At 30.2% G+C, this 27,544-nt stretch overlaps 1 protein-coding gene across 2 annotated transcripts in view; it reads right to left on the reverse strand.

Annotated features, from left to right (window-relative positions):
- Positions 1-27,544, reverse strand: part of shg (DE-cadherin) — a 157,449-nt gene that overhangs the window by 10,095 nt on the left and 119,810 nt on the right. For both annotated transcript variants that reach the window (XM_015316511.2, XM_015316512.2), the window contains exon 2: positions 354-430. In XM_015316511.2, coding sequence (XP_015171997.1) covers positions 354-430 — 77 coding nt within the window. The remainder of the gene's footprint in view (positions 1-353; positions 431-27,544) is intronic.

Genomic DNA, 27,544 nt, shown 5'->3' on the forward strand with positions numbered 1-27,544 from the left:
ATCAACGATAGGATAAATCCATTAACTCAGCTGGAAAAGGTTCCGTTATAGAACTTGAGTGAGGAAACAAGAAGGAAAGGGGTGAAGGAAGGTGTGAGATAGAAAAAGATTCACTTCGTTTCCAGAAGAATGAGATAGCGGTGAACGAGTAAACTGCGAGACATTGGTAAGAGAAAAAGCTTTGGAATGTACAGAAACAAAAAAGAAAAAAAAGAACGGTAAAAAAATAAAGGAAAATCAAAAGAAAAGGAAAAAACGTGAGGAAGAGTGATAGAGGTTGAAGGAGGTATAGGAAGAGTGTAAGTGATTTGGAGGGAAAAATCGAATCAAGAACGAATGGAAAATGCACTTACCACTAATTCCTCTTCCTCGTTTAGAAACAGCGATTTCACGTCCAGGTGCCTTGAGTGTCTCAATCTCGTTGCATCGGCTGTAACATAAAGAACCGAGATACAGCCCATTTAGGATATTGCAGTCTGTACTAGAAGCGGCTTGGGATAGGCCAACGCAATGAGACACGTTATATGCGAGATACTGAGGTCTTTCTCTTTCTCTCTCTATCTATCTATTTCTGTGCAGCCTCTCTACATGAAACTAATGCTACGGAACTATTCTAATTATGAACCATTACATCTTCGACAGTATGTGTGTGTACGTGCTGGTGGCCTCTATATTTTAAATAAACTGCTATATCGAGTGTCAGTATCGAATAGTGAATTTATAATGAGGAAAGAAGATGAGAAATATTGTATTATTATTTATTTTTGTTTCTCATTTATTTTATATATCAAAGGAATACAAAAAAATGAAACAGTTTCTCTCTCCTTGACTAATAAACAAAATTGATTTCAACGATATATCGTTTTCCATTTTCAATTTCATCCTGATAAAATATGAAGATTATTAAAATAATTCTCGCGGGTAGAAGGAAAGGGGAGGAGAGTTGTAGTTTAAAAATTGGAAAAAGAAAAAAAAGGTTTTCGATAATTATTAAATAACAACAAGTTATAGGTGAATAATAATTTAGGAAATAAAATTCAAAAATAAATTGAAGAAACAATGGGAGAAAATATTCTCTCGTTTATTTGCAGTTGCACCTGTTTAATTTAAATCTCATTATTCGTAGAAAAATTTCTCGTCCTCATTAATAATAAACGTAAGTAGACAACAACAAGTGCGTGAGAGTACGCATTAGAACAACAACAGGACAACAGACGTGAGAATAGCTGCTGCTTCACAATGACAATAGCACGCACGGGAAAACCTTTTCTTCTCCCTTTTTATTCCTTTTTCCTTTTTTCTACCTTTATTTTATTTTATTTTCTAAAACACACATCTATCGTTGATAAGCAACTCTGTGATCGATGTAAAAACGAAGGGGAAGGGGGATGAATCGAGGGTTCGAGTCTGAACAAGTTTCGATAAGTCTTCGGTGATCGATGTGAGAGAAAAGGAGAGAAAATGTGTGTGTTTTGTGTGTATGCGTTGTTGTTGCTGCTGCTGCTGCTACTACTCGGTTAAAGAAAAGTTTTGTTCTTTTATCATTTGACCGGTTTATTTCGAAGATTTCGATCGGACGTCGATCGAAGACGAACGATCCGATCCGATCCGATCGATCGAATGAAAGAACGTTACGATCGATCGGTTAGAGAAATGAAAAGAATTTCTTCGATGAATGAACGAAAAAAGAAATAAGAGTAGTACTCCCACCCCTACGATCCTCTTTTATACGATGATCCTCAAACGAGGGACGGTGAGAGAAAGAAAGAGAGGGGGATCAAGATGGAAAAAGAAAAAGGTAGTGTGGTTTTCTTTGCGAATAAAGTATTCTAAAAAAAAAAAAAAAATAATAAAATAAAAAGAAAGGAAAGAAGAAAAGGAAAAAAGAAAAAGAAATAATCATGGTTTACCGCGATATTCGTGACAGGGGGAAAAAATTTATTGCTAATTACTTTTCATTTCATAGAATGGATAAATGCGTCATGTGTGTGTGTGTGTGTGTGTATTTCGCACCGATTCTCTCTCTCTTCTCATTTCTTTCTCTCTTTCTCTCTCTCTCTCTCTCTCTCTTCGATGCACCCGACCAACCGCAATACGTGACGACGACGATGCAATGTCATTTTCATCGAGCGTGAGCTGGCGCCGCAATGCGGTTAGCCCGCACTTAATACGCCTAACCCGCGCGATTTTTGAATCGACTCATTCAACCCCCATTCCCCATAACCCCTTTATACCCACCCCCCTCCATTACCTCATCTCATTCTCCCTTCTTCGTTTCTTTCAACAATTTCGACATTTTTTGCGCGATTTTTATCATCCTCCGTTTATCCCGTCCATTAGTCGCGAACCATTTTTTTTTTTTTTTTTTATTTTTCGGTTTGTTTTTTTCCCTTTTTCTTTTTTTATAAAAAATAAAAAAAAATTGCAAATTGAATTTCGATCAGTGCTTTAGATTATTTTTTTTTTTAATTACGATTCATTATCACCTTTGTCGCTTATAGATTGATTTATTCCATTGTTTACTACTCCATATTATATTCGTGAAAGGATACTTTTATTTAACAACGTTCCTTTTAATCCTAGACAAAGAATAATATAAGAAAAGAGTACGAGTTGATAATATATTTTAATTTGTTCTTTTTATAATTTTTCTCTTTATGATTGGATCAATTTCCGTATATCATTAACGATAATAATAGCGATAACCGAACACATTTGTTTTGGTCCATTTATTATTATACAATTATATTATTATTATTATTATTATTATTATTTATAAATCATATATGATTAACTTAAAAAAAGAAAAAAAAGAGGGAATTAGAGTATCGTATCTTCGATATTTTACAATGATCACTCGAATTTATAATCATTCGAAGTCCAATCGAAGCTTGTTCTCAGAAGTAGTCACGGATCGAAGGTACTACACTCTCTCTCTCTCTCTCTCTCTCTCTCTCTTTCTCGGGCAATATCTTCTTCCGCTCCAATTGGCCGAAACTCATTGGCGTACACGTACCTTCGAAAATAAGTTGTACAACGTCGAAGACGACGAAGACGACGAAGAAGACGACAATTTGTTGTGAACGAAAGCGTGTATAACAGGAGTTGCTCGTTATAACGTCGGAATCCATGGGGTTTACAAAGCTACGTGACTTTTCTAACTTTATCATTTTCTTCTTCTTCTTCTTCCTCTTCTATTTTTATTTTTTACTTTCTTTCGTTTTTCTATCTCTTTTATTTTCTTTTATTTTTTTTTATTTCTTTAGATTAACCATTTTACCATTGGAAAAGATGTTTTACACATTTTAACCGTAAACATTTAACCGATAATTTAAGCTCTTTTATCAATTACAGTTCTCGTTCTCCTCCTATCGGAAAAATCTTTACAATTTCGGAATGAAATTTTGCCAAAAAAAAAAAAAAAAAACAAAACAGAAAATTAAATTGATAACCAACGGAAGATATCGTTTTCGAAAATTTTTCCCCACAATATGGGAAGAAATTTTCTCTCTCTCTCTCTCCCTTGTTTTTTTTTTTTTTTTATATGTTTGTGTTACGTATTTATTTCTATCTCTTTTTCACATATTCTATCTTCGATTTTTGTCAGTAGATGTGGTCGGTTGGTTGTACACGCGTGACGCGTAAAATGGTAGAGACGGCTTTCCCGTTTTAATCGTGTTCTTTTTTCTTCTTTTTTTTTTTTATTAAAGCGAACACGCTACATCGGCGACGTGTAAAAATACAAAAAAGAAAAAATGAATAAAAAAAAAAAAGTAAAAGAGAGTAATCAAAAGAGATAACGGTTACGCGAGGAAGAAATGAAATATAAATTTTAAAGATAAAACGTAAAAAAGTAACCCCACAATACCAAAAAAAGGAAAATAAAATAAAATAACCAAAAAATATGCACAAAAAGAGAGAGATAGAGAGAAAGAGTAGAGTAGAGTAGAGTAGAGTAGAGTAAAAGAATAGTGAATACATTTGAAAAAGGTTTAAAACACAAATGGTCGTTTGCACGAGATACATTGGCTTTTATTTGTAACTTCCCATACCTCCCTCCCTCCCTCCCACCCTCTTCCCTCCACCCCATTGAAGGCGTTATCGATGCATAAAGCCGATCCACGAGGTTTCCCGCATTGTCGACCGGAATTCTAAACGGGCCTAATTTCGTGCCATAAGGCAAACTCGATTCAATAACGAGCAGCGCATAAATCTGCAATTTCGGAAACCGTCAAGAGAGAGAGAGAGAGAGTGAGAGAGAGAGAGAGTGGGAGGGAGGGAAGAGAGGAAAGGAGAGGGGGAGAAATAGCACGCGTGCGTGTACTTGTGTGTTTGTATTTATACGTGTATGTGTATATGTGTTTGGTAGAGAAGAGAAATTTATGGGCCATTGAGTATCACCGGTACTCGAAACTAATAGGATGTTAATCGCGTATCACGTTGGCGTTGTTGGTTCTCATTTAGATTATTTTTATTTTTAATTTTTTTTTGACTTTTTTTTCCTCCCCATAGTTTCTTCTTTTTTTTAATTCTTCTTCTTCTTTCTAAGTAGCAGCAGTAGCAGGTAAAAAATTGGAAAAATGATATCATAATCGAAGATTAAATGAAGATATTAAAAGTATTTATCGGAAGGTATGCCAGAGAGAAAGAAAGAGAGGGAGAGAGAGAGAGAGAGAGAGAGATTAATCTAATACGTTCCAACTATATATTGGTTTTTCCCCACATTCTTTATTATATCCTTTATCTAATATTATCGTTATCGAAATATCTTTTGAATTCATTCATCCGTCAAGAATTATTTTCTTTTTCCCCTCCCCCCTTCTGAGAGAATTTCCGACACGACACCATACGAATCGTCGTTTTTTTTTTTTTTTTTATTTGAACATTTTTATTTAATAAATATCTTTACGACGAGATTATTATCGTTTTTTTTGTTTTTTTTTAAAATTGTTTTTATTAGGTATATAATAGAGATAATTTAATTTAAATAGAGAAACAAAAATAAAAACTAGAAAATGATTTCTATGAATATATTATTACATATATTTGCTTATTCATCAGCAAGAAGAGGGAAAACTACTGACACACACGTTTATGCGATAACTCAAATAGAATTACGTTTAAAAAATCATTCTACGAAAGTTTCCTGCAACTTTATGCTGCCACTTTAGAGAGCTTTTAAGGATATTGTCGAGGTGGAAGGACCCTCTCCCTCCCTTACCCTCCCCCACCCCTCATTCTCCCACTCCTCTTCGCGGACTAACAGGATATCTAATTACGTAGAAACGTTCTCGAACTTTATCGTCGTAATTTCTCGCGCTAAAAAATTCGAGACGATTTTACGGTGACGTAATAATCTGAATAAGAGAGAGAGAGAGAGAGAGCGAGAATTTTCTACTCTGAAAATCATTATTTGCCTAGAAAAGAGTTTTCTTCTCTCAGTAAATAACAATCATGTCCTAATTAACGAAATGAAATAGAAAAAGTAATTTTGTTTGATAATAGCAGTCGAGTTTAATATCTCTCATTTTTAACTATATTTCTTCTTTTTTTTTTTTTTTTTCTTTTTAAAAATGGAAAAACTAACGTATTATTATATTTGTCTATATCTCGTAAAGAAGAAAGTTATACGATTAAAAAGAAAATAAACGAGAAAATTTGTCAACGTAATTTTTCTTACAAATTTTTGGTTTTTTAAGTTCAAAAATCTAATTTATACGATTAAGAAAAAGAATAAGAAGAGAAGACTGTATCTGTTTTTCTTGTCGTAAACGAAACCGATCTCAAATGAAATCGAAATGAAAGGTAGTAGAAATCTTTGTAGAAGAATGAACGAACGATCTATCTTTTTCACAGGATCGTACGAGATTGGAATTCTCTTTGGTTTAAAGGACAACGACGATAACGAGTCGTGTGTGTGTATGTATGGGTGTGTGTGTGTGCAAGAGGACACACACAACGTGTGACAATGCAACGTGAGAGGAAGAGGACACCGTTACCTTGGAAAAAGGATGAGAAAGAAACTATACCTCTGTTTGTTGTATTTGCGATAGTAGATACATTTGTATGTATTTGAGTATATGTGTTTCCATGTATGTCTCTCTGAAAGGTGTTATCAGCGATCGTAATCGGAAAGACCGTGCTAGAGCACGCTTGGGACCGGTTTCACATTTTTCATATTGGCATAGCGAACCACGGGAAACGATATTTCCTGAAAGGCCCGATAACTATCGATAACTATCGAATCGATTCGCTTTTTCGATAGAAATAATATAAAACGAAATATCGTATTTTATATATGGATATATGTTACGTGTATTACACGTATAATATGTATATCATGTGTATATATGTATTTGGGTAATTATAACAATGGTTTGAGTTTAAATATTGACAGAATTATAACATTAATATGATTAAACAATTGTTTATTTTTATATTTATTTAATTTATTAAATGTTTTGTATCATTTTCTTTTCTAGGTTCACTATTGTAATAATAATTATTATTATTTAAGTGACACGCGACAGGATTAGAAAAATATCGAGTACGATGGCTTGAAGGTATAAATTTATTAATATTCATTGAATTATTATTATTATTATTATAATAAAATAAAATAATTGAATAAAATAGTTATTTACTTTTCCTATTGATTATCGTATTACGTCTATTACTTATTTTAGTATTATTCTTGATTGGCTTACGAACTGAAAGCACCGGTTCGTTCGCACGCGAATTGACAGTGCAAGCCAGCCCAGCCAGCGGTGGTTATAAACTCAATCGAGTTTATTAATTTATGCATTAAACGAGTACTGTTCGTCCATTACGAGATGGTTATTCGAATAAACTTAATGATAGCAAAAGAAAAACTTTAGTTAAACTTTATTTCGATTGACGAATGTACTATTACAGAGAAATTCTAAACCAAATTAACAGAAACTAGGATATATCAATCGTTAATATTCTATTATTAATATAGAAATAAATTATTCGCTAACTTTTCACGAAAATCGATATGGCATCTTTATTACTTCTCTAACGATTATGAGCGAAGAATAGTATTGTTAAGTATCTAAAGGGTGTGTTTTATAAATTTGATATTATACGAGCAAACAAACAAACGTATCGAATACAAAATTCGTTCGTTGTTTGTTTTAGATTTTGAAAGAATAATTTTTATTTTGTTTTTTATATACATTAATTTTTATATAACTTTATGAATAAGAGTTACAATAATAATAATAATAATAATAATAGACGAAAAGATCGGTATCAATTTTTCGAATTATAGAACACCGTGATATATATGTATATATTTCCTGTATGCACATGTTATAATATACTCGTATCACACATAGGTGTTGTTTCACAAGGTTCAATGTAAAAGTGAATTTTGCACGAACGTGTCTCCACGACATGGATTGTGTGTTATTATTATCAATATGGATAATCCCAGTAAACGACACACCCCTCCGTGTCCAATGATCTTTCAACAAATTAAACGGTCGACTGACCTAGCGTTTCCTGTCATAGTTTCTATTAGGCGTACGCTATTATTAAAAATAACACTCTTTTGTTTCATTTTAAAAACGAAAAGTTATTTTCAAAGATCAATATTCATAACCTGTTTCTCATTGTCTTTCTTTTTTTAAATTTATTTTATTTAATCACAAAAATAATTTATCTTTACAAAAATTGACAGTTTTTTTTTTTTTTTTTTATACAATTACTCCTGTTTTACTTTATGTCGAAAACATACTTTTAATTAAATTTGATGTAGTTTGGTATGCTTGAGTTAAAAAGAACGGTAGAAATATTTTGTACAAAATTGAATTAGAAAATTTCAAAAGAAACATAAATTAGGAAATATAATATAAAGGAAGAATAAAAAAATACAATATATAATATTTTATTTATATATCTCTTTGAAAATTATATTACTATTTATTTTCAATTATTAGGAAATATCGAAAAGACAATAATTGTTTTAATAACAATAATTTGGTCTATTTATATATAAAAAAAATGTATAATATAATTTTAAATATATATATATATATATATATATATATAACGAATAATCATACGCGTATTTAGCAACTGACGACAATTTATTATTAACCGTTGATAATTAAAAAAAAAAATTTGTTCATTAACATTTTAATCGAACGAACATAATATATCTAAATATATAAATAAAGAACGAATTCGAATAATTCGATGTTTTATTTGAATTTATCAAGAACAGTAGGGTGGCATTAGTATAGGTAGGTATCCTAGGAAAATCACTCTCTTTTCGTTTTCTTCTATGTCTATCTCAACTATCAACTACGTCTAACTCGATTAAAACGAGTTGGCTACCGTCGGCATTTGCACGTTTACTCGCAAGCAACTTTAGCTCTCGTCAATACTCTTCCTTCCTTCCTTCCTTCCTTTTACTCTCAGCCGAAGGCTAGAGCTTTTGTGCTCGATTATTTCCAAACTTTGGAAAACACAACTGTGCTACTTCTCGAATGCCAATACCTTTCTTCTCTACTTCTTCTTCTTCTTCTTCTTCTTCTTCTTCTTTTCCTCTTCCACTTAGTTAAATTCTTTGGAAAATTCGACAACTCGTATTTTGAAAAATAGAAACTAATCCAAAGAAAAGTTTTAATCACGATTTTTCTACTAATCAACCAATAAAACGACAACAACGAGAATAATAGTATATGTTATCTACTTTTTATTTTTTTTTTTAAATAAAAAAGAACGTGAAATAGGTTAGGTATTATCGTTAGATGATGTTTACGAAAGAGAGATAGTATTATAGTATGCTAAAGAAATGCAATGTTCAATGTAACTCGAAAATCGGTTTTCTTATTGGCTCTTTATTATCATCCAATATATATATATATTTCTCTCTCTTTCTCTTGGTCGTCAAAGTTGACGTCACAAAGCCGCCTCTGGATTTTCATTTACGATTTTGGATTGAACGTGCAATGGGAAACTTATGCGAGTAAGAAAGAGAAATAGATGGATAGATGGATAGATAGATAGATTCGCTGAGACTCATAAAAGTAAGATTGGAAGTTGCTAGCAAGTCTATGAAACAGGAATGAACGAACAAGATATAGATATATAATATATATTTGTGTATTTGTGTGTAAGTGTACTGTGTGTATGCGCGCGCATGCTTGCATCCTACATATACATTCTCTTCTTACATATATATATATATGCGAAAGGAGAACACGTCGACGTGCGGTGCATCGTTGATGGAGGGTATCAACTTTTCCAGTCGAGCTTCAAATAGAATATTTTTGAAAAATTCATATGTCTAGTACCGATCACCTAGTAGTTACTTATTTTTATTTCCTTCTTTTTGCTATCACTATGACGATTAATGTAAGAAATATATATTTAACAACATACGTGTGCATATAACACGTTTTTTATAATAACTTATTATGTTATGAGTTTTATACAATATTTTTCTTTTTTTGTTTTTATAGCATTGTATTTTAATTAATTAAATAATGTTATTTTATTAAACAATTTTTTGACAAATATTTATATTAAAAAAAAAGAAGAAAAATAATAATTTTATACTTTATATTAATCCATGCAAATTTTTGGAGCAAACAAGTGGAATAATAATATTTAATTGATTATTAAATTTTAAACGAATAAGGGGTATAATATACTTTTGCAAAGTATAAATACTAATTTTATAAAATAATTGTATTTATTCAAAAAAGTTAAATATACCGTGCAACATCTATTAAAAAAAATTATATACAACTTTTGCATAGTCAACAATTTTGTATAATTTCAAAGTTATGCAAATTGTACATGTTAAGTGTTTCACCTTATACAGTGATGCTGCTTTTAACTGTTCTCTTTTCTCTCTTTTTTGTTTTGTTAGTTTTAGACATTTTATTAATTTATATTGTTTCGATCTACAATTCAATGTTCAATGAAATTTGTTCTTGTCAACAATAAATAGTACTCGTATAAATAAAGTTAGTTTTTTGATTAAAAAAAAAAAAACTAATCTATTTATTCATCGGTGCTTAATCCTCGTTAATCGATTCAAAACGATTTTTTAATGTTTTATTTATTTATTTTTTATTAAACTCTTTTAATTAAAGAGCCGCAGCTTCACATCCAAAAGAGCCGCATGTGGCTCGCGAGCCGCAAGTTGCCGACCCCTGTTCTATGATTATATATTATCTATGACTATGATCCAAGAATTAAAACTAAAAATCAAAATAAATATAAAAATTCAAATTCGAGTTTAAATATGTATTGAATTCGTATTTTTTTTTTTTTTTCAAATATACATACACGTATTTTAACGTGAATCGAGAGACTCGTTTGTGCGACAAAAACAACGTTCAAAAGTTTGATTTTCGATCGATCAATTATTTCCACCAAGTATTTCGTTGTATTTGATATTGAAATAAAATATAAGAAGACAAAAAAAACCGCTCAATAAATGATTCCCGCATACATACGATATGTAATATGTCTGTCCTGTGTGTGTATGTGTGGGGCATATAAAACATCTCTACATGTATATACATACGCTGAGTACAAAGAAGAACTAATGTTCTCGAACAGAAATTATTTATAGAAAACTTTCTTCTTTCGATACAAATTTACCCTAGATAACATACGTCGTGTATTTCGTATGATTGTATATCATCACTGGAAAGTTTTCTACGTGAATAACGTCAATGATGCATCATCATTTTCATTCCTATGTGGGGAATGTTCGAAAAATGAAAAATCACGTTGTGCATTAAGTCTAGGTTTGTTTATTTAATGGATATAGTTATAACATCATTCTCCTTTTATCTATTATAATTGTAGGAGGTGAGGGAATAAAATAAATGCTTATAAAAAAAATAACAATAAAAATAAAAACGAGAAAGAGTGTAAAAGATTAACAACAATGACGTGGTTTTTTTTTTTTTTTTGCTTAGAAATATTAACGCAGTTGACTTTTTTTCTTTTTTCTTTCTTTTTCTGTTTCTCCTAATATCTTTTTCCTTCTTTTCTCCTATTCTTTTTTTTTTTTTTTTATTCTCATTCTCGTCATAGCATGTCGTAATAAAAAATGAAAACCCAGTAAAATTATGGAAAAGACTTGGCCGTCCTTATCTCGGCTGACCGAGCTTATTCCAAAGAATGTTCTTTCAGAGATACGAGAGATGTCAGTTTCTTTCACTCATTTCGAATAAATTTATCTCTTATTAAGTCTTACGGGTTAAAGGAAATAAGATAATAACGTCTATGTGTGTGTATACGTTGTATGTTTGTGTGTGTGTGTGTGTGTGTCCTTAACGATGTAAAATTTGGCAAAATAAACGCATTATAAAAGGAATTATCGTTAGAATATATTTATGGAGAAAAAAATCGGTCTTGTTTTGTAATATATATATATATTTAATTTCAATTAAAACCGGGTTTATCAACATTTATTTATTTATTTATTATTTTCATTTTAATAACGAAACAAATTTGACACATTTGGAATTGTTAACGGAACGCTGTTTATTGTATGAATGAAAAATTCTTTCTTGAATAAAATCAATAAACATAAATAATTTTTTGTTGATAATAAATTGATTGATATTTAAATGAAAATAAAAAAAATAAATAAAAAATAAATGTTTCATTTAAAAAAAAAAAAATGAAAGATAGAACAACGAAGTATACTATATGCCACAAAATATAGGTTGCTAACAACAATATTCTCGTTCATTGGCCATAACTGATCTTAGGTTAATTAAATATATCCCATATACGATGTGCGTTATCGTTGCACCAGTACAACGAACTTTAATCCTCTTTCTACTTTTATTTCTCTTCCTTCTTCTTCTCCTCCTCCTCTTCTTTTTCTTCTTCTTCTTTCATTTGAAACGTATTAATGAAGTTTATTACGATTGGTATGATTGTTCCCTAGTTACTACGACGACACGGTCAATTGTGAACCAATAACGAGTTTTCCTATACTCGTGTGTGTGAATATATTTGAAATGGTATTGTTTTCTTGTAAAACCTCCTTTAACATTGTCCATTATACGTCCATTTGACTTTACTATAATTCAAGAGAACCCTTTCCTTTCTCACCCTCATCACCCTCAAAAGGTTTCTAACGAATTAGATATTTGAAATTATCACCATCGAACACTCATTGCTACTGTTCGCGTTTCAATCACATTTTGAAGAGGATATTTTTGTTTTCTCAACTATTTCTCTCTTTTACTTTCTCTTCTTTAAGTAATATCACATTAATTCAAGATTTTATTATACGTTTCATTTCGTTTCGTTTCGTTTCGTTTCGTTTACGTTTCGCGCAATTCATTAATTTGGGAAAATGATACTACCTCAAATTGATATGCTGAATAATATCAACGTTGACCCGTGTAATTGAAATCTCACGCGAAGAGATACCGAATGTGGTTATTTCAAGAATGTTATAATAATAATTTGCTAGATACGAGATCGTTATAGTAGTTTATATTTGTTTATTGATAATGAAAAGAAAAAAAATTTCTATGGGGAAAAAACATTGATTGAAATTATCGATATAAGCATGTGTGTACTAATAATATTGTTATGATAAATATTATTTTATATAATATTATTCGATTAATTATCTATATAGTTATCTATATAATTATCTATATAGTTTCAATAAGACTGCTAGTTTATCATCATATAAAGAAATTTATCTAGTCAGAAGCATATATTATGTACCAACCAACCTTTTGCTCTTTCATCACCTTTCCTGGCCTTTTTCCAACCATAAATTTTATATACAGACTAGATATACTATAATTCCATATACCATTAACTATAGTTATATCATTTTAAAATCAATTTTCTTTTAACAAATATTTCTTTTGAAATAATTAATATTAGTATTAAATAATATATGTTTACATAAATTTGAAAAGAAAAGAAAAAAAAAAGAAGTTCAATACAACTTTTTAACGATTTTAACATTAAACATATAAATATTGAAAATAAAAATAATATAATTATAATTATTAATACATTTATATTAATATTATTTATTATTCATAAACTTATCATTTAAATTTCAAATAAAAATATATAAAATGTATTCGAAATGAAGATTTCCCTTTTGGCTTTTCGATTATACTCGTCCCGAAAAAAAATGTCTCGTTACGTAAATGTGAGAATGAAGTTGCGTGACGTAGTGTTACTGGTTTTATTATCGAGAAAGACGATAATTCAAGCGTTATTGAGCGGTCTCACGAAATTAGTCAAGCTATTTCTACTTCTCTCGCCAACGTTTTCCCCTCTCCCTTACCCACCCCACCCCTTTATCCCTTGATTCTCACAAGAGTTCGCGATATCTTGGCAAATGGTACCACCACCACCACCACCACCACCTATTTCTTATTTATTCCCTACCATCGAAAAATGATTCGTTCAAATGGGTGACGATGCTTGTAAAATTTATTATTTTGTATTTTTTTTGTTGTTTTAAAATTTTTCTATTCTATCTTACTATCCTTTCCCCATTCGTGACTACTGTCAGCACCGTTATAGTCGTGATTAAAGTATATAGATCGATATATACTAGCAAGAATCGTTTCCCAAGGCGACGAATGGAAAAGGGATGGTTAAGGGTAGTAGCGGAGAAAAAGGGGGTGCTTTGAGGATAGTAGTATGCTTGGGAATATATCATTACGGTGTTCTACTTTCTATTTTTACTTTCGCGTGAATTTCGCGTGACACTCTTCTTATTTCTTCCTTTCCTTTCCTTTCTTTTTCTTTTTCTTTTTTTTTTTATTTTCATGTTTTTTTCTTTTCTCATTTTAAAGAAAAATCGATTGATCAAGTCGAATTTTAAAAGACTATTTTTGATGATAATAATAATAATTATTATTATATTTTTGTTGTTGTTTAAAATAATTTTTAAAAAATGCAAAACAAAAAAAAACAAAACTTTTTACTAAGTTAAATACAACAAAGGTTTCTTGCTAGAATATTTTTCTTCTGAAGTTTTCCCACAAAATTGGAATATTTTTTTAACGCGTTTGCAATTGGTAAACTTCTTTTTCTTTCTATGGCTTTACATTAGGAAAAAAAAAAAAAAAAACACATCTAACACGATAGCTATTTATTTTTTTTTAACGATAAGATAAATCTATGAAAATCTCAATTACGTATTAAATTGAATTATTTTCGATCTTCCTAGTAGAAAATATGCATTATTACGAATGTTTAATATATATGACGTAAAAATATGTCAATACGATAAATAAAATTACTATTGTGAGACATGGGGGGGGGGGAAAGAAAATAATAATAATACTTTTTCTTTAATTCTTCAAATTAATGTCAATCGATCGAAACGAGTTCAAGGAAAAAATCATGCTTCAATAATAAAACCTATTTTTAAATTCACATAAATTTTAGAATAATTTCTATAAACAGAATCTCTTCTAAAGACGCATATTTACTTGCTCCAAATTCATACGAAATCGGAAGATTTTCTAATGAGCTAAATTAATCATCGAAAAAAAAAAAAAGAAAAATAAAAAGAAATAAAGAGAGAGAGAGAGAGAGAGAGAGGAATGAAAAAAATATGTATGCTAAGTTCTTAATTTAAATGTACACGCACGAATGTGCGATATAAAATAGAGAGAATAATTTGTTAAGCATGGGGGTGTGGGAGGTGGGACTTGGAGGGTTATATTACTCGAACCGGTACAAACGAAGTTTTCAACTCGTGACATTTGCTTTGCAATAAAGGGTTGATTAGAGGGATAGGACAAGGTAAGTAAGTAAGTAAGTAAGTAGGTAGGTAGGTAGGTTGGTAGGTAGAGCGTAGGTACGAGGGTTGGAAGAAAAATGGTAAGGGTTTCCTAGCATACTGATTTATAACGAGGCTTTTAAATCACACCACAAGTTTTTGTTTCTGCATAATTCTTCTAAAAAGAAAGAAAAACAAATATAGAAAGAGAGAGAGATCTTATTGCGATAATACGTAGGTGTATTTCTTTTCTTTTTTTCTTTATATCTCTATTTTTTCCTATTTTTGATAGAAAGAGACAGACACGCTAAGAAGGAAGAATGTATCGACGACAAAAGAAAATTGTCACTGTCCCCCTATCTTTGACATCATTCTTTTGATATCTTTCTCGTGTTTGATTTCTTTCGTTTATTCTTCACTATATTCTACCTTGAAGGTAATATTGCAATACACGTATGTGTTAGTAGTAACATGAGACATTTCTTTGATCGTATAAATAGTTTTGTTGAAGAAATATTGTATTAATAATTTTCAAATATCTATTTGAAATGAAATGAAAAGACTATAAAATGAAAAATATGATGAAGGTAGAATGAAGTGTCATATAAGAAAATATTATTATTATTATATTATTATTAATTGGCATTAGGAACTTAAAAGTTCATTGCTGCAAATATCAAATCTTGCCAGTGTTCTCGTTCTTGAACGTGACCCTTCCATTTGCGGTCTTCGTAGTATATTTTCTTAAGATCCCGAAATAATATTGTCCTCTTATTTACGTCTCGGTCTACCTAGTGGTCTTTTCTCGTTTGGTATACCAAACAGTATTTTATGCACCGTTCGATACTCCCCCATGCGCGCCACGTGACCAGCCCATCTTAATCAGCGTGATTTTACGACGTTAATGATGTCCGGTTTGTTATACAGTCGATGTACTTCTACGTTATGGAGTTTTCTCCATTTGCTTGTTTTCTCATCGCGTTTTATATCGAAGATTTTACGGAAAACTTTGTTTTCGAAAATCCTCAATTTCTTTTCGTCCCGTAACGTAAGTAACCACGTTTTGTTACCATAAAGGATTTTGGAATTTTGCTGTGGTGGCGTTAATAGGAAAGTACCACAATATTTTTTGGTTGCAAATGACTTACTTGCGTATGACGTTTTCGAAGATCGGGTTGTAAAAAATTTATTTTCTTTTTTTTGGGATGGGATAGAGTGGAATGGAGGGTGGATGGCGAAAAAGGTCAACGGAACGAATAGGGTAGTTATGCTAGCTCATGCGGTCAAATTTTTCGAAGCACAGAAAGAGAAAAGGGAAAAGTAGGACACCTGTTGCATGAAAGAAACGCTCGAGATGAACGAAAGCAACTCGCAAAAAGCTATTCAGGTACAAAAATGTTCACGTTTTACACCACAGTTGTCTACGCGCATGCGCACATTTTATTTTTATGTATATACATATATATATACCCCATTTCTTTCCATTGCGTTATCATACGGAAATGTTAGTATATACCAAGCATATTTATTATATATATATGTATATCCGTATACTTATATAGATGAAAATATATTCGAGGAAATGGATCGAAAAAATAAGAAAAACAAAATTTGTTACTTTCTTGTTCTTGAAAATAAATTTGAATTCCAACTTCGACCAAATAAAAAATTTGTTTACTTTTGTGCTTTTTTATTTTTGCCTTCATTTTTTCTTCTTCATAAGTATCGTCAATATAGTAAAATTATTATACGAATATTTTATCTGTAATATTTGTACGTACGAAATATTACAATGTATTAAAAAGTTTAAATTATTTAGTTTCAAATTTTTTCTATGTAAATTGAACTCATGGAAAAATAATATGCTTAAATGTTAAAATGTAATGTAAATCAGGTTAAGAATGGACATATATCATGTCAAACAAGTTTAAATACTTTAATAAATTAATTTCTTTTTTAAAGATATTAATATACAATATACTAGGGGTGCCTCGCCAGGCGTTGCTGTGGCTCACAATCAGTCCGATACACACGTCTTTAAATCAACGAATTACCTTTTACTACCATCTGTTAGAATCTTATCGAACTAACATAGATAATCATGACTCTTTGTTAATAAACAAATAATTTGCAATAAATTGAGATATAAACTATCCTATCTTTCAAGTTGTATGAAACTGCACACAGTGTGCAAAATTTTATTAAAATCGATTCAGTAGTTTAAGAGTCCATTGCGGACAAACAATGTGACACGTAAATTATATATATTATAAGATAAGATAAGATAAGATAAGTTAAGATATATTAACCTACAACTAAAACTCTACTTATATTGCCTTCAAATCTCAGAAAACTATTTATAATCTATTGAAAGTACGAGTGGTGGTGGTGGTGGTGGTGTGGGGGGGGGGGGGGGGAAGGGAGAATATGTTCTCGGATATCTATTTTCTGTCAAACAATTTGGCCTAAATGGAAAGAAGAGGGGGAAAATGTTACATACATTGTCATCCCTCTTTTGAAGGGAACATTTTATTCTAAAAAAAGATTATGGTAATATATAGATAGTTTAGTTGTATTCCAATAAAGTTTATAATGGAAAGACGGAAATGGAGAAAATTAATGATTGGACAATGGCGAATTTGATGAATATTTAGAATATATCGAAGTTTTGAACGAGAATCGGACTTCCGTTGTGTTACGAATTAACAATAAGATAGGAAGATGAGAGTAGAGGATTCTTGTTCGAATGCATTGAGAATATATCGGGAACTTATCCTTGAGGTAACCGATACATCGTGTGAAAATAAATATTATTGATATTTCGATTTTGGTAATTCTAAACCATTTGTTTTTTTTTTTCATACTTTTATATTCTATCATATATCTATGGAATAATAATAAATCGACGAATAATTTGAATTTGGTTTCGATGCGCGTGATTTTATCTTTCAATCAATCAATTGAAACGAAGAGAAGAAAGAAAGAAAAATAATAAGGAATAAAAAGGATACGAGTATTATATAAAAATCTACGTATTCCGAATATTTATGAAATAATAGTTTGAAATATTTTTCAATAATCCATTATTATGCGGCGCTCTGTTGTGTGGTGATTTTTATTTTATATATATTATATAAAAATAAAAACGCGTAATCATCAAACGTTTCAAACACTATGCGTAATGTAAATTTCCAATTTTTTTTTCTTAAATGTCTCTTTTATTCATTATCAAAGTGGGCAAGTTTTAAAATGAAAAAAAAAAAAAAAAAACAAAAAAACAAAACAAACAAATTAGAAATACGATCAAGAAATGTTATTTTACAATACAATTAATATGACTGAATATTATTCCAAATTTATTATATGTTACTTGTCCTATATATAACAGTTTTCATTAAAATAAAGTATTTACTATGTTTAAAGGATACACGTGTAAAATATTATACCTTCCTTGGTCGATTAATTACAGGGATTACTGGCCCTAGCATTCGACGTAGTGTTAACACTTTGACGAGAAAGAGAGAGAGAAAGAGAGAGAAAATGATAAAAATAGAAAAAAAAAACAAAAAAAAAAGAAAAAGACAATTTAACTTCGGAAAGGAAATGTCGAGTACAAGAAGAAGAAGAAGAAGAAGAAGAAGAAGAATCATAAGATTCGTTTGAAACTCGAGAGAAATCCGGAGCAGTAGCAGGGATTTAATGTCGTGACATATGAAATCCGTAAAAAGAGGATAATAAAAAGAGAAGGATAGAGAGAAAGTGTGATGGGTAGAAAGGAGGAAAGATAGGGGGATAAAAGAGAAAAGAGCAAAAAGGGAAGAACCATCGGGAAGTTGTTTTTTTTTTTTTTTTTTTTCCTTTTAGAATCACCCATCCGCGTACGTAATAACGTGTTTTATATGTTTTAATTTAAGACTGTTAAGAGCTGCAGAATTGTCTTTTTAACAGTCGAGAAAAAGAATTTTCCTTCTAAGTCCTTTCAGATAAATGGTAAAACGTGATGAAAGGGTAAAGCATCGAAGTCGTCGTCGTCGTCGTCGTCGTCGTCTAGAAAGCTCGAGGCGTTAATATCCCTAGTCGAGCTTCGATCGTTTTTCTTTTTTTTCTTTTTTTTTTTTATCAGCAAATATAAGGAAATAAGAAAAAAAAGAGGATTCAAATAAGTTCATTTTTGAAGAGTCATATTGGTCAAGTGGTATAATAAAATAAGACTATTTTTGTGAATTATTTTTTTTTTTTTTTTTTTTTTCAAGATTGTTTATGAGAACGGTGGTAAAAAGGGTGAATAATTATTTGCAATATTTTTATTTTCGTTTGAAAATTAATATTGCATATCTATATGAGATTATGTGTGATGAATAATATTGAAAATAATTTGTCTGAAAATTGTATTACGTATAAATAATATAATCATTAATAAATTTATAAATAATACCATGAAAATTTGGTCTATAAATATATATATGTATATATATATGTGCATACGTATTCTGAATAAAATGATAATCATATGAGAATATTAGTAGCTTGAATGATGTAGAAACGTATAATGAAATTGTTAAAACAAAATGCTAAATAGCACTGATATCAAATTTAAATATTCATTTTGCGTGTATAATTATGCACCGACCTAATATAATCTTCAATGGTGCTAGGTCAGAGTAATAAAAAAGTTGTCCATGTTGGATATTAAGGAAAACAAATGTATTTTCAACCTGAAAACGTATGAATAATAATTTAAATTTAAAACCATAGATTTTATAAACTATTGAAAAAATATATATATATATATATATATATATATATATATAATTTTAATTATATATTATATATTATTATTATTATTATTTTTATCATTGTATTAAAAACAAGTCTTTTCAATACATTTATATTAATATTCTATTTTCGATTTAAATTTAGTATAAAAGTAAAATAAATAATAATTAACTATACAAGTTATTATTACATCGATTGTGTAATATTGATTTGTTCTAAAGGTAATTTCGTTAGATGTGTTTACCGATATTTTATTCTACTCTAAATCACAATATCATTGTATAATACATGCTCAAAGTGAATATTTTTGTCATATTGATGTTTATTTTATAATCTTAAGGATAATAATGCAAAGTTACGAAGGGTAAAAAAGTTTCAAAATAACTTTGGTTTAGATTTCAAATAAAGAATATATTGCTAGCCCTTAAAACGTACTAGCAGAGAGAGAGAGAGAGAGAAGAAGAGAGAGAGAGAGAGAGAGTTCCGTAGGGCTAAAAGAAGAATACTTTTTTTTCCCCTTTAGTCGTAAAAACGTTTCTTATAAGTGGTTTTTTTATTTTTTATTTGTAAACGAAGATATATTTGAAAATTTGAAACGTGTCATCAACCATTGTTCAATATTTTTCGACAAATAAAAAAATAAAAAAAAAATACAAAACAAATAATAATAATAACAACAATAATAATTTTCAATGATATTGTTTAAAAATGAGAAGTACAGGGAGATATATTTAATTAAAGAAAAAAAAAAAAAGAAAAAACTACAATAGTTATTTTTTCTTATTTTTTTTTCTTTTTCAGTGCCAACTGTTTTTGACATTTTTTACGATAAATTGATTTGAGCCAACCCTTCAACAAAACGAATTTCAACGCCAAAAATAAATGCGAGAAGAAAAGAGGGAAGAAAATCGAAATGTTTTTATTCGTACGTGACGTAGGATTAAAAAGTTCGTACTATATGTAGGTAGGACGGAAAAGAAAAGGAAGATAAAATTAAGGGCGACGAACTTAGTTTTCTATCCCTTCATTTTAACGCAGGACGATGATCTCTCTCTCTCTCTTTCTCTTTTTCTCTCTTTCTCTCTCCCCTCATTTCGTTTTTGTTAGCTAATGAACGAAACAGCTGTTCACTCGCGTGACGTCTATCATGTATTTTTTTTCTTTTTTTCTTTTTTTCTTTTTTTTCTAATCTATAATTGTGACTACATAAGAATAATTTTAGAAGAAAATGTAATTCTTATGTTTCCATGGATCATTCGTTTTCTTTTAATAACTGTGACGATTGACAAAACAATTTATAGATAGTAATAAATATTTTAAATAATAATGATAATAATAATAATAATAATAATAACAAAAAACTTGAAATGAATTGAATAACTTCGTTTCGGAGAAATTATTAAAAATAACGAAAAAATATTTTACACGATAGTTATTATTTTTTGTTTGTTTATTTGTTACACCAATATATATATATTTATTATTATGCAATAATTTTGAGATTATCGATTACATTTAACTACAAAGTAAGAAGATAGGTATTATATTTGGTAGATAGATCTAAATACCATGAATATTTTCCTCTATATTTTCTTTTTCTTCTTTTTTTGTTACCTCTTACGATAAACAACGACAGAGTACGTTCAAGAGATTTGTAACATGATCCATTTACTTTGACAGCATCTAAAAAGAGATCTTCTCTTCTAATCGCTATTGCGAGCTGTTCTCATCTTTTAAGTAGTCCCGCATCATACGTTGGATAAACCTCTTCTTCACCCTCTCTCTCTCTCTTTTTCTTGGTCTTTTTCACATACTACTATACACACTTTTCTGAAGTGGTGGTTATAAAGCAACCAAGAAGGAGCAATAAAGCCGATAACATTCGGTCATGGGTATATAACAGCAATACTTAATGTTCTCGAATCTACCCTTCTAAATAGCGACATACACACCGGGTATATCATAGTGATTACTAACCCCCCACCCACCCTCTCTCTCTCTCTCTCTCTCTAATGAATCCAATGGATCAATGATAAAGAAGTGTACTCGACAACTTTATTCTATCTAATCTTTTTGTTGTTGTTCTACTTTTGTCTTATCCTTCTTCTTTCTTTTTATTTTTTTTTTTTTTTTTTTTTATACGGATTAATCAATCTTTCTTTGTTTATTTATTTTACGAAAACGTGTGTACTAATTTAAGTAACAAAAAAAAAATTAATGACAATAATATTCCTACGATATTAAAAATCAAATTATTATTATCGAATAATAATAAAAACCAATGAATTGAAATTGATTTTCCCAAAAGATTCATAAATTTGATTAATGTTATCAAAAAAATTGTTTCTTTGTTAAAAAAAAAAAAATAGAAATTATTTTCAGAATGTAATATATTTTACTAATATATTTATAATCTAATATATATTTTACAGTAATATTTGTCTACTCTAATTTTTCGTATGCTAGAATTCGATATATACTGTGAATACATTTTATATAAAACTCAAAAAACCAAACGTATTATATATATATATATATCAATAATAATTAAACGTAATTTCGAATTACGGTTTTTTTCTGTTATGTTTTTTCTTCTTTGACCCTCTTCTCTTACCGACAATCCTCCCACCCCATTTGACCACTCCGAAATTTTTCACGATTACAAGTCACGTATCTGGCTACGGTATTTCGTACAAAAGAAAAAAAAAAACAAAAATGTTTCAATCGACTTTATTCGACGTTTTCGAACATCGGTGGTTAACTTCACAAGCTTTTTTTTTTTTTTTTTTTTTCGTTGGGGGAATTTTCCATTGGATTTTATAACTAACGCGTACCTACACATATATATATATATATATATATATATATACGTATACGTACGTTCAGTAGTATATACATATATATGTATATACATATATACAGGTAGAGAACGATTATCTTTGATCGACCGTTTGACAGGAGCCGACACGTAGAATGGGTAAGCTATCGACGTCGGGATTCAATCGATATTCTCTTCTTCCTCTTCCTCATCCTCCTCCTCGTATACACTCGACAAATTTTCACGCTGCCCAACAACAAAACACAATACAACACAACCGACCAACAACCCCTCCCCCATCCACCCTTTCATTTTTCACAACACGCTTCGGCACTACTGACACACGCTTGTTCGTTCATTCCATTGACAAATTCATCCTCGTTACGATGGTATTCGTACGAATTAACTGTCCGTTTGGTAATAATTCAATTTCATTTAAGGATTGGTTTAACATTGGTTGATCCTATTCGAACATTCATTCTTCACATTCATCGAAGTAATTTTTATATTCTTTTGTAGCGTCAAATAAAATTAAATCAATCAATAAAATAAGATCATTCCAAAATACGCAAGTGTTTGAATGTGTGTGTGTGTTTTTTCTTTAATGACATTACCATCAACGAAGTATAAATAATTTTGTTTGAATCGCGTTAGCTAAAGCTTTACCCCCCCCCCACTCTTCCACCTCCTTTTTTCCTCATATATACCTATATAGTCAAGATAATAAAATACTTGTAAGAGGAAAAATGAGATAGGAGCGACGAGAAACTCTGTTTGCCGACAGTTTCAATTTTAGTCGCTCGCCTTCCAGCACCAGCACCAATACCAGTACCAAACCAACACAACCAGTATACCAGGAGCGTCCCAACATTGAGTTTTACTCGGCAGTCAACCCCTTCCTCAACCTTCACCCCCTCATCCTCCTTCTCCTTCTCATCTCATTCTTCGCACGAGAACGAACCACCGCCGTCAGCCCCTCCCTGTACCACCCCCACCTCCTGTCCCATTATTCTATCCACTATTCGCGAGTTACTCCGTACTTCGCATACTTTACGACTCCTGCAGACATTTTTTCAATTTTTTACTCGCCAGGGTTTCACGCATTTCCTACCCCTTATTCCTCCTCCATTCCTCCCTCCTCCTTCTTCTTCTTCTTTCTTTTTTTTTTCGTTTTCACCCTATCGAAACTTTCAAACATTCACGATCCCGCGCTCAGTGAATCGAGTTATAGCCATTCAAGTTATATCTGGAAAAAAGTTCTATGAAATCGGACCCAATCGTTTGTGGTTTTTTCTTTCTCTTTCTTACTTTCTTTCTTTCTCTCTCATTTACTTACTCTCTCTCTCTCTCTCTTTCATATTTTTTCTGGTGCAGATCGTTTAATACTTTATACAGACGACATCGCAACTGTCAGCATTTAAATCAATTTTTTGTTTTTTCTTTTTTCTTTTTTTTTTTTTCGTATACTTAAACATTTACCAATGCTTCATCGTGACATTTTTACTATGAAAATTTGTAAGTTATAATTGATGCTTCCTGTTTTTTAGCAGCAGATTTTACAGATTTTACAGATTTTTAACGAATAAATAACAATAATTATTTATATCGTTTTATATATTTAATATATATATATATATATATAAATACTCGGATTAATTTTATCTCTACCATTGTAAAATTTTGGACAAAAATAATTAAATGAAATATTATTTAATATAAAATAAAATCAAATAAAATACACATTGAAAAGTAATGAAATTCTTAAAATGATCGATCGAATAAAGTCGGATATTGTGATTTAGAAAAGATTAATGTATCGATGATAATACGTATTAACAATTATTATCTTTATTCATTCAAATAAGAATAGAAATTTATTCGAATGATAAAACAATTATATAAAACATAATACACTAAGATACAATAAGAGATTAAAGCTAAATCAATAATTATTATACGAATACCGATTATTTTTAATTATCAATACTATCCATAGTAACGAATTCCATTAAGAAAGGTTAATAAAAATAATATAAATTATCTGATAATTAAAAAAAAAAAAAAGAAAGATAATTTGAGGAATAAAATATATATCCAGTAAAAACAATGAATAGAATAAATGGAACGGTTAGAAGGGGACAAACGTTTATGCGAATTTGTATTCTTTAATTAATTTTCATTTTAGAAAAGAAACAAAAAATATTAAAGAGATACCGGTTGAATCATTAAAATTAATCGTATTAATTATAAAACTTATACAGAAGCCATTTGAAATAGGGTGACTAGTGAGAGGGATGAAAACTCTGTACTATGCATCTGCATTTGCTATTGGTTGAGAAAAGACGAGAGAACGACAGACGTAACAACCCAAATTTCTCGAGAACGTACAGATCTACACGCTAAGGATTACGAAACGGATTAAGGCTTACGATAAGTAGCTTAAGTTCTTATTTCTTATTCCTTGCGTACTTTGCTTAACCTTCTTCTAGGTGGCAACATTTAAGATCTGACCTCGGATTTTACAACGATCCTCTAAGGATTATTTAACAAAAATGAGGATGACGATGCCGCTTGACTCGTTATGTTCTTCTTAAGCCGCAAAGAGAGAAAAAAAAACAATTGTCAGATCTATATAAGTTATACGATTATATATATATGCGTTCGGTAATTGCGTCAATAGGGGTGGTGGTGGTGGATTAACAAAATCAGTCGAAAAACAAATAATATCAAATTTATATTTTGATCTCTATTCTTTACTCTCTCTCTCTCTCTCTCTCTCTCTCTCTTGCGATTAATTATATTATTAAATAAATTACGAAATTAATTTAAATTATTTGTTATAATCCGCTGGTAATAATTATCGGCACATATTCGTATATATCGTTGTATAATTAAGTCACTCTCGTTAGCCAAATCGATTGATTTCGTAAAACAAGTATTCCCCCAATATGAATTAAATTATAAATTTTAATTTATCCATAAATAAATAAATAAATAAATAAATAAATAAATAAATAAATAAATAAATAAATAAATAAAAGCGTGTTATTTATTTTTTTATGTATATATATATAATATTTTTCATTGTTCCTGTTCGAAACAGTAATAGCCGAAAGAAAAAATACGAACTTTCTTTCTTTCGTGTAACATTTTCAAGAAAGAGAATAGACAAAAAAAACTTAACAAAAAGAAAAAAGAAAAAAAGAAAAAAAAAGGAAAAAACCAAGAAAAGGGCTGTGTCGTGATAGCTCGAAAAATCGAACGAAACAATATCGCGATGAAGACTGTTGCGGAAATTAAGCCGAGAGCTTGTGGTCTTGCAAGCAAGCAAGCAAGCAAGGACGACTCTGATCGATGAAAGAAAAAAAGGAAAAAAGGAGAAGAGAAAGGTGAAGAGAGTAGGAGTAGGGACGGGATGGTGGGGTAGAGAAGGGGGAAAAAAAGGTGAAAAAAAAGACAATTGTTTCGTGCAAGGATCGCGTATTGTATCGTCGTTATTACTTTTTGACTAGATATAGATAACAACAACAAAAAAAAATAAAGAGAATAAAAAAAAGTATAATTACGTTAACGCAAATAGAGATTTTGAAATCCCTTCAACAGAGCTGACTAATCCACCCACTGTCTCTACCTCTTCCACCCTATACTACACTCCCACTCCCCCCCAACCTTTCTTCTTAATCCTCTACCACATCTTTTTCCTGTGCTTTGCACGAAAGCACATCTCTTGTTGGCTTTGTTACGTGCCGAAAGTAGGTAAAGAAATACGTAGTATGGTATAGGGGTGGGAAGGGGGGTGGTGAAAGCAAGAAAACGAAAAAGATGGGATATCACGAACTCCAACACGACGTATTACACGTGTATCATCGTTCGTAGAGAGACACACACACACATACATGCATGCACAGGTAGACAGACAGACAGACAGACAACGACGTTTTCGTGCTTTTTCGACGTGAAATAGTATCGAATTCGAAACACGATCGTGTACCTAGGAGTTGCATCATCGTCTTTTTCTTTTTTCCTTTCTTATCTATTTTTATATTATAGTTTTTATTTTATTTTATTTTATTTTATTCTCCTTTTTCTTCTCTTCAGTTGCGTTGCAAGAGATCGAAACGTTAGACTACGTCATCGTGTCTACTATATTTCTTATCCTTATATTGTTAGTTTATTATCCCCAGATCGATCGTTGGAACTTTTTCAATAAAAATAAGTAGAATTCTTTTTTTTTTTTGTTTTGTTACCTTTGACTTTGAACCCGTATAATTGATTTTTTTGTTTTTTTTTTTAATTTTTTAATTTTTACTTTTGTCCAACATATCAAACGAGGTCGAATTATTTGAAACCATTCGTGGAATCTGATGCATGTTACGGGGAAAAAAAAAAAATAAATAAAAACGCGAAACGAAAGATGTAATTTCGCTGACTGACGACTCTTTGGGTTGGTTAATTAATTACTAGCTCGTGTTTATTTTTTTGCTATTACAAAACTATTCTATCTCTCTTTCTCTTTCTTTCCTTTTTTTATATATATATATATCTTTCTTTCTCTCTCGTTCTTAATACATATATAGATATATACTGCATACTCTTTTTTTCTATCACTGTCTGTTTCTCTTCTCTCTCTATCTCTATCTCTATCTCTCTTTTTCTCTTTCTCGTTTCACATACCTATACCAAACCAACTTGACTTCGTTTTGCTAACTACCGCATCGATAATTACATTAATCCTTTTCCGGACTGTCAAAACAGTCTCGCGATTGCAGCGAACTCGACTTGACGTTAGCCCGCTTAAAATGTATTTACAAGTACCCTTCTAAAAGCTGACTTCTAATACAAAAGTGACTTTCTCATCGTTAACACGCAACTAGCTAGTTAACTGCGTTCGTTTCGCTCAAAATCGTCGATACGATTTTATTCAAATCCGATTACACGGATTTAACGAGAAAGAAGAATTATAATACTTGTACTTATATTATACTTATGAACAAAAAGAAAATAACGATTAAATATTTAATTTTACAATTAGGTTAAAATTTTTGATTTATATATTCATTACGTAGAAGGATGAGAATAAAATGTGAATGAAATTTTGCATTATCTAAATAATTCTAAATCGTATTATATTCATCATCATCCTTATCGTCGTTCATAGTCATAGTCAT

Source organism: Polistes dominula, unplaced genomic scaffold, assembly GCF_049000335.1.
Source record: "Polistes dominula isolate Pdom_NZ unplaced genomic scaffold, Pdom_raw_medaka contig_77, whole genome shotgun sequence".
In the NCBI taxonomy this organism is placed as follows: domain Eukaryota; kingdom Metazoa; phylum Arthropoda; class Insecta; order Hymenoptera; family Vespidae; genus Polistes; species Polistes dominula.